At 34.3% G+C, this 9556-nt stretch overlaps 1 protein-coding gene across 1 annotated transcript; it reads right to left on the bottom strand.

Annotated features, from left to right (window-relative positions):
• Positions 1 to 350: 350 nt before the first annotated feature.
• On the bottom strand, positions 351 to 2610 carry LOC150025763 (uncharacterized). The gene is made up of 3 exons (XM_090304396.1): positions 2372 to 2610; positions 2072 to 2276; positions 351 to 1994 (listed from the first exon to the last, which is right to left on the bottom strand). The coding sequence occupies exons 1-3, from the start codon at positions 2599 to 2601 to the stop codon at positions 351 to 353; spliced, it is 2079 nt and encodes a 692-aa protein (XP_090160522.1). The 5' UTR covers positions 2602 to 2610.
• Between the last annotated feature and the right edge of the window lie 6946 nt (positions 2611 to 9556).

Here is a 9556-nt window from a genome sequence, read left to right as displayed (position 1 = left end):
TACTTACAAAGTATATTGGTTTCTGGTCTGGATTCTCTTGGATTAACGCTGCTCCTATGGCTTCATTGGAAGTTGCTAAGTAAACTATGATGGGTTGGGTCAACTCGGGTTTGATTAGGATCGGTGGTTCAGCTACCATGCTTTTGATTTGAGAGAAGGCTTGCTCACATTTTTCATTCCACTCAAAGGTTTCAGATTTTTTTAACAAGCTTATTATCGATTTAGTATTTTCGGCTAAGACCGGTAAAAACCTTGACAATGAATTTAATTTTCCCACTAACCTCTGCACCTCTTTCAAGTTTTTCGGGATCCTCATCTTCATAATTGCTTCACATTTATCAGGATTAGCCTCAATCCCTCTGTTGGTTAACATAAAACCTAGAAATTTTCCACCTTTGACGCCGTACACATTTTTCTGGGTTGAGACGTATATTGTACTCTCTTATGCGTGAAAACACCTCCTCAAGATCTCCCAAATGTTTCTCCACTTCCTCTGACTTCACAACCATATCGTCCACATATACTTCCATGTTTCTTCCAATTTGATCTTTGAACACCTTATCCATCAATCTCTGATACGTTGCTCCGGCATTCTTTAAGCCGAAAGGCATGACTTTGTAACAATAATTTGCCGTATCTGTGGTAAAAGCTGTTTTGGGAACATCCGGTTCATACATCTGTATTTGGTTATACCCTGAATAAGCATCGAGAAAACTCATCATTTCTTGTCCAGACGCCCCATCTACCAATCGGTCAATGTTGGGCAATGGATATGTATCTTTCGGACAAGCCTTATTTAAGTCTGTATAATCTGTACACATTCTCCACTTTCCATTCGGTTTTTTGACAAGCACCACATTGGATAACCATGTCGTATATTGAGCTTCCTTAATGAAACCGGCTTGCATTAACTTCTCAGTTTCTTCCATTGCCACCTTTCTTCTCTTTTCACCTAACTTTCTTCGTTTCTGAGATATCGGTCTTGCTTCTCGGCATACCGACAACTTATGACAAATTACCTTTGGATCAATTCCAGGTATATCAGACGATGTCCAAGCGAACAAGTCTTTGTTGTCGTGTAACAATGTGACAAGTTTGTTTAACAATTCTTCGGGCAAACTTCCACTTATATAAGTGCATTGCTTCTCGTCCCGACCTAATACCACGGCTGTAGTCTCTTCTTTTGGTTCCAACCTTTCATCATTTAATCTCGGGTCCAAATCCGCCATTGCCACCATTCTTTCGGTATCTTTGTGTGTTTTTAAATTCATCTTCAGACCGGCTGCATAACATTCTCGAGCATCTCTTTGATTAACATAAACTGTTGCTATCTCCCCCTTTTCTGTTGGAAATTTCATTGCTAGATGTGGCGTTGAAACTATTGCTCCCAACTTATTCAAAGAAGAACGTCCTAACAACACATTATACGATGTAGAAGCATCCACCACCAAATATCTGATTTTAATCTTTTTAGTCTTACTCCCTCTTCCAAACGTAGTCATCAAATCCACATAACCTTTCGTGCTGACTCTCTCCCCTGAAAAACCAATGATTTGTTCTCGGAAAGGTACAATGTCTTCTTCTTTCAGATGCAATCTTTTGAAAGTATCCCAAAACAGAATATCAACTGAGCTGCCTTGATCAACCAAGGTTTTCATGACGGCATATTCGGCTATTTCAACTGTTATCACCATAGGATCGTCGTGATCGGGATGAATTTCTTGAAAATCTTCATCTGTAAAAAGCATTGGTGGCAAAGTTCTTCTTTTAAAAATGTGGTTAATGGTCCTTATACTTCTCCAATGTTGTTTCCTTGCTGATGATGATTCTTTTCCAGAGAAACCACCTGAAATAGTGTTTATAAACCCCCTGACGGGTCTCCCCAAGCTTCGTTCCCTACTTCTCCTTACCGATTGTGTGTTTTGATAAACCCTGTCATTTCTTCTTTCTGATCTTCCACCTCTTCTATCATCTCTTTTTTCATTCTTTTTTCTCTTTCAAATCTGTCTGCCCTTCTTCCCCCTGTTTCGATTCCTTTCAATCTTCTCTCCGGACTTGACCTCAGTCTAACATTTCCTTCTTGAACAAAACGCTTCAACTGTCCAGCCTGAATCAATTCTTCTATTCTATCTTTTAACCCGACACACTCCTCTGTATGATGGCCATGATTTTTATGATATTCACAATGTTTGGTGTGGTCGGCCCTTTCCGGTGTTCGCGCTTTTCTAGTTGGTGGTATTATCTCTGCCGCCATGGCTTCTTGTAAGACTCTTGTTCTGTTTGTATTTAAGGGTGTGTATTGCTGGAACTTTCGGCTTCTGAACTCTTCCCTGGCTCTTCTAGCCATAGGTCCACTTTCTTTTTCTATCACCTTTTTTCACCTCCATCCATCCTTGCCTGACTCCGGAACTCTCTCAGTTCTTCCATTTGCATGAACTTTGACGCTCGTTGTCTTAGCTCATCTAAACTAGTCGCGGGTTTCTTGCAGAGACTATCGGCAAACGGCCCTGGCTTTAGTGCTATTATCATATGATGCATGGTAACCTCTGGGCTGAGGTTTTGAATTCCCAGGGCAACCTTCCTAAAGCGTTCCATGAACATTCTTAACGACTCTCCCTTTTCTTGCCTTATATTCACCAAAGCAATCGAGGTTAAATGATGGAGACGACTAGTTGCGAACTGAGCTCCAAACTTTTCCACCAATGTATCAAAACAATCTATGCTCAAAGGCGGAAGGCGTGTGAACCAACTTAACGCTGTCCCTTTTAATGTTGTAGGGAACACTCTGCACATAATAGCATCGTTCCATGTATATAGACTGATCTGCGTGGTATATACCGCAACATGTTCATCAGGGTCCGTGCTTCCGTCATACTTGTCAATAGTTAAACTTCTCCAATTGTCAGGCAATGGAGTATCAACTATAACATCATAGAAGGGATGTTTTCTTGAAGATGCTCCTGCAAAAACTTCAGACTCTCCAAGGAATCTTCTTTTCGTTTGGGAACTTTCATTATGATAAATCCTCTCATTGACTTGTGCTCTCGGCTGAACAGTTTCAAATGATGTATTCAAAACTGTCTCCTCTTGTAGTTTTCTCCTCATGCGTGCATTTTCGGCTCTTAACATACTCAGCTCTTCTTCATTACTCTTTTTTAACGTCTCGAACTCTTTCTGCAGCTGCACCAACATTGTCATTGGCATACTGACATTATCTACTTGCTCTCCTTCTTGTCCTTCTCTCTGATCCATCTTGTCTTCTACCTTTCTTTCTAACTAGTTCTCGGGCCCCACGGTGGGCGCCAAAATGTTCTTACAAAAAGGGACCAAGAACACTCGAACTGAAACAACAAGATGGCCTTTTACACAAATCTTCTGATTTCGGGCTATACTCTCGGTTTCCTATTGGGCTGGATTACTTCTTGGGCTGGACTCTCAACTGGGCTAGACTCGCGGTTGTTCCTCTCGGCTATTCATCTCGGCTGCTCCTCTCGGCTATTCATCTTGGCTGCACCTCTCGGCTGCTCCTTTCGGTTGGTATTCCTCATAGGTGGGGGGATGTACCTGCAAGTCGCTCTGATGCCAAAGTCAGAAACAATGTAATGGTTTTTCAGATAAAATCACTCTTACCTTTTTCTTGTGTTGACCTCCTATTTATAGGGTTTCGTTGATGGGCCTTCTACAGTACTTTTGGACTTTCTTCTCACACCTTTTTATTACTTTTACACCCCCTTGTGTAAGTTCCTTATTTAAATTGGGCTTTATTATGATTTCTATTATCCTTTCAGGTTTCGGTCCAGACCTTTCGGTTTTAATTTATCACTTTGATTATTGAACATGTAGTTATCGGCCTATACCTCTCGATTTTAGGCTACCAGTACAATATACTTAATAGTCTTTGTAAAAAAAAATGTTTAATATCTGTGTTCTAAATCTTAAATAGCTTCACAATTGTCCTTTTATCTAAAGAGATTGAATGGAAGTATCAGACACCTGTTATTCAACAAAATTATTTGATGAGCGATGTTGTTCTAAAATTCAAATGAACTCTTTAGTTTAAAAGATAAATGATTAATTAAAATATAACTTATAATTTATATAATTGTTTTCTTAATTAATTTTAAAGAGTGAAGAGATGACCTAAAAAAAACATTAATTTTGAAGTTTAAAAGAGTGTTTATAAAAGAATATACATATAATTTCAAAAATGTAACGATAACTCATAATATTAATCATAAATTAAAATTTGGTTTATGGATTCCACAAAATTGTCTAGATTGAAATTGAAGCATATATGAAAATATCAGAAGCTTGTTTCCCTCACATGTTCGCCATATGCCATTTGTCGATTAGTTTGTTACGACAAAAAATAATTAATCCATAGTTAAAGGGCCTAGTGTTAAAATAATTGTTAATATTTGGATTGCTTCTTACATTAATTATTCACCAACTGTGGCCTTTTGGGAATCTAGTCCTGTATCACGCTCTCTCTCATCTATTTAAATACATATTCTATTGAAATCTATTTACTATTTAAAAAAATAGTATATTAAGAATTGTAGTTTCTCTTTTAGATTTTTGTTTGATTAAACAAACAAATTTAGAAGCTGATTAGCTGTGAATCACGACTTCTTACGTGAACACGAGTGAAATAATAAGTCGTTGGTAACTTAAAAGGGCTTAAATTGTAAGTATCCCATTATCATTACTAAATAAGTTAAATAACATTATATATAACTAAATATATAAAATAAAACATATATATACATACACATTATAGAAAAAGATTAATACAATTTATTTTATTGGATTTTTCGGTTAGAGATATAAGTTTGTTTTGGATTTTTATATAATACAAAATTATTTTTGTTCTTCCACAATCAGTAAGGGGTTGTCTCTTCTCTTCGTCTCTCTCGATGGTTGGTGATTTCAATCTTCGACTACGGTCCTCAGTTTTCATTAGAGGTGTGATACCTATAAAAAAGACACTTTGACGTTCAAATTAGGGTTCGATATACTGTGGTTGGAATATTAATCGCTATGAAATGTGTTTCTTTGTATTGTTCTTGAACGTGCGTTTACAGGGATAATGAGGTACCTGTGCAGGTGGGTTAGTGTTTGACATAACTTACCAAGTTAATCTTGTGATTAAGGAAGGGTTTCATATATATGTCTTATGCTTAATTGATTGTCTTTGGTGATCGACCCGTTTGATCATATGTTGTTGATGCCTCCTTGACCACATAGTTGCAGTAGTATGTGTCAACGTCTCTTCGACAACTTATGTTATGTTTTTTTGGACTTTTTAGTTAGAGATAATGTTTTATTTTTATATATAAATTTGTATATAATTGATTGATAACAGGCATGATAAACTATAACACACAAAAATAAATAAGAGAAATATAATAAGACATTAAGATTAAAAAATACACACTTCATTATATGAAAACACTTATTATATTCCATGTCTGCCAATAATCTTACATAATCATACATATGATGATGAAATAAAATAAGAGAACTTTCTTCTATAATACAATATTAAATTATAACATTTAAGATTAATAAATGTTATACATTACATGAAATAATAAACTCTCAAATTGGCAACATGAAAACCAATATATTATCATGCCCCAATTTAATTCATATAGTAACCAAGTTATGATAAGGTAATTTCAATAAATGTCATATATTACATGGAATACTAGACTCTCAAATTGGCAATGTGAAATATATTATAATGCTATAACTTAATTCATATAGTAACCAAGTTATGATAATGTATGTTAAATAAAATGACACAAATTTTTCATGATTTTTTCATTAACTAGTATCTTATTCTATGTGATTCAAGTTATTACTACATTTGGGTAACTAATATGTATGCACGACAAATCAATACTTACACTATATTAACCTAGATCAAGTTATTTTCCTAACAATCACCTCTCACATAATAACATCATTGATTTCATCACATAAAAAAAGGTTCAACGTTATTCATCCTCATCTCAATATATATATATATATATATATATATAATAACAAAAATAAAAAAATTATATGAAGTAATGTAATTATGATACATCATACAATATTTGTTACCACTTACACTATTATTAAAGGATAGGAATACCAGATACCAGAGTTATAGAAGGATCCTAATATTAATTGGATGTCTTTTCTAATTATCAGTTGTGTTTCTCTTTATAGGATGAATAACCTTTATTTTGTCTTTGTGTGTTATGATTCTAGTATTTAATTATTGATTTTTCCCCTCTTAAGTTAAACCTAGAATGAGTATACTACTTGTATATATTCAGACCATGTTTTGATTTCAATAATAAGAAAGAAGAGATATTAATTCTCCTATCCTTTGTCTTCCTTTTACTCTTTTGTTCATCTTTGTTCTCTTTTATTCATCTCTGTTCTATTTTATAATATGATATCAGAGCTCTGGTTGCTACATTTATTTATGGGTGAAGTTGTTGAAACCTCACAAGATCTTTGTTCACTTTACCATGTTAGTTCATCAGATAATTCATCCTTGAATATAGTTTACTCTCTCATTACACAACAAGAGAGACAAGTTTTTGGTGATCAATCCAAGGCAATGATTGCTACTAGCAAAGGAGAAAAGTTATACAATGTGAGATATTTGCTTTAGAGTCAAATCAAATTTGGGAGACTGCTCTTCTGCCTAAGAACAAAGTTGCCATAGGTTGCAAATGGGTGTTCAAAATAAAATATAAGGCTGATGGGACAATTGAAAGGTATACAACAAGGTTAGTGACAAAGGGATATACACAAATAGAAGGCATTGACTACCTTGATACTTTCTCTCCAGTAGCAAAGATGACCACCATAAGGTTGCTTCTTTCTTTAACTTCTATTTATAATTGGGAATTGAAACAATTAGACATAAACAATGTCTTTCTTTTTACATGGAGATTTGAAAGAAGATGTATACATGGTTGCTCCTCCTGGATTTACTTCTATTCCACAGGAAAAGTTAATGGCTTTATATGGTCTTAAGCAAGCCTGTAGAGAATGGTTTGCCAAACTATCATCATTTTTGCTTTCTATGGGATATACTCAATCTATGAATGATCATTCCTTGTTCATTAATTATTCTGAAGGATCTTTTACAGCATTATTGGTATATGTGGATGATATAATATTGGCAGGAAATGATAAAGAAGAGATTGCTCGAATCAAACAAGCCTTAAATCAGATATTCAAGATTAAAGATTTTGGGAATTTAAGATATTTTCTTGGTCTAGAAGTAGCAAGAAGTAAGACAGGAATAATGGTAAATCAAAGGAAATATGCATTGGAATTATTAACAAATGCTAGTCTTTTAGCCTGCAAACCTGCACCCACTCCTATTGATAATCATGAGAAATTCTCTTCTACTGGAAGTGTTCCTTTCACAGATATTCAAGCCTACAGAATATTGATTGGAAGACTTATGTATCTCACTAATACCCGACCTGACATAACGTTTTCTGTGCAACAACTTTCTCAGTTTCTTGCTAAACCTACAATTGGTCACTATAATGCAGCGATTAGAATTCTCAGATATATCAAATGGGCTCCAAGTCTTGGTCTATTTTTCTCTTCCACTACCTCTGTTCATCTCAAAGCATTTTGTGATAGTGATTGGGGCACCTGCAATGATTCAAGACAATCAATGACTGGTTTTAGTGTGTATCTTGGGAATTCTCTCATATCTTGGAAATCAAAGAAGCAAGGAACAATATCAAAGAGTTATTGTGAAGCTGAATATAGGGCAATGACAGCTGTTACATGTGAAATTCAATGGCTAACTTATCTTCTTCAAGATTTCAAAGTTCTTTTTTAGCAACCATCTCTTTTATACTGTGACAATGACTCAGCAAGATACATTGCAGCAAATCCAGTGTTTCACGAGCGTAGAAAACATATAGAAATAGATTGTCACGTAGTCCGGGAAAAATTAAAGAAGGGTCTCATCCATTTGCTTCCCATTTCCACCACAGAGCAACTGACTATATTTATACCAAAGCTTTAAGTCCTCAATATTTTAAGAATATTTGTTCCAAGCTGGATACCAGAGTTATAGAAGAATCCTAATATTAATTGGGTGTCTTTGTGTTTCTCTTTACAAAGGAGAATAATTGGGTATCTTTTCTAATTATCAGTTGTTTCTCTTTATAGAGGTGAATAACCTTTATTTTGTTTGCGTGTTATGATTCTAGTATTTAATTATTGATATTATTGTTGGGTTTAATAGTGTCAAAGTTCAAGTTTCTCGCGGAATCAGTATTTATCACAGTACACAGAAAATAAATCGATTTATTTGGTAATGATCAGATTTATTTTGACATTGTTTATATTTGAAACTCGTTTATATCAGCCAAGTTATTCTCAAGATTATTCAGATTGATTTGCAAGCCACACACACTGATATTTAAGTGAAAATCAGTGAATCACAAAAACAACAACCTTCAATTTTAAGCAAGTGATTAAGATTCAATTATTAGCTTGACAATCAATTGGGTAACCTATCACAATCAACCTGTTCCAGTGGTATTTAACAGATCATATATCTTCTTTTCATAATCAAACTGTTTTTCCAGAAAATAAGAACGGTATGAACAAGCCCAGAAAAAACAGATTTATTTTTAATTGAAAAGATTCAATTTCTGACATATAAGAAAGAATTAGAGTGCAGAGATTAAGGGAGAATGAACACAAAACAATTATACTGGTTCACTCCAATGAGCTACCTCCAGTCTTCACCTAACCCAAGGTGAAATTCACTAAATCACAATTCAAACAACCACAAACACCATTGTTCTTAAATGGTTCTTAAACCCTACAAGAACTTTGATACACTTGACGAAAAACACTATTTCAGCACACACACTCTTCAAGAAAATCTATCAAGAAGAGATTACAACCACACTTTTACAAGAGATGAAATGTGAGACGAATACACCTGATGGAGGATGCAGAAATTTGCCTTAAATCAGTAGAACAGATCGCTTAAACAGTAGCAACACATCTCACCAAGCTTTGGAACCAAACAAGAACAGCACACTTTTGATTTTGGAAATCTTTAAAGAACAAAGGCTAATTCTTTGTAAATCCTTAATTCTCTGATGCAAAACTTGTTTTCTCAAATGTATGATCTCATTTTAAAAGCAGGAACAAGTTTTCTTTTTATAGAAAAACAACTTATAACAGATTTTAAAAAAATAGTTAAAGTTGTTATAAAAAGAACAAATTGAAAATAAAAAGAACAGATTTATTTTCAAAAGCAGTTAGAGAATTTGTTATGTGAAGGAGACTTAGTCAACCATTCTAATGCAGGGACAAAACTAAAAACTTTTTAAGATAAGCATTGCACCAGACTAAAAAAGAATCCATTCATTTAAAGATGAACAGATTTATTTTTCAAAACAATAACATAAAAAGCTTAACTATTAAAACACAGACGTTTTGAAAGGTAGAAGACTTAGTCAAAATACTTGATGCACAAAATCTAATTTTCACAAGACTTAGC

This window comes from Phaseolus vulgaris, chromosome 7, assembly GCF_051622355.1.
Source record: "Phaseolus vulgaris cultivar YP4 chromosome 7, ASM5162235v1, whole genome shotgun sequence".
Lineage (NCBI taxonomy): Eukaryota > Viridiplantae > Streptophyta > Magnoliopsida > Fabales > Fabaceae > Phaseolus > Phaseolus vulgaris.
This window is presented reverse-complemented; position numbering and strand designations above follow the sequence as displayed.

What these genes read in the sequence shown, in the direction of transcription:
- LOC150025763 (XM_090304396.1), bottom strand. Translation starts at nt 2,601, where the DNA reads ATGTTCATGGAACGCTTTAGGAAGGTTGCCCTGGGAATTCAAAACCTC. An exon ending in ATGGATGGAGGTGAAAAAAG is followed by an intron (nt 2,277 to 2,371) that starts GTGATAGAAAAA and finishes AAATACAAACAG; the next exon opens with AACAAGAGTCTTACAAGAAG. An exon ending in GTTTTGTTCAAGAAGGAAAT is followed by an intron (nt 1,995 to 2,071) that starts GTTAGACTGAGG and finishes CAGATTTGAAAG; the next exon opens with AGAAAAAAGAATGAAAAAAG.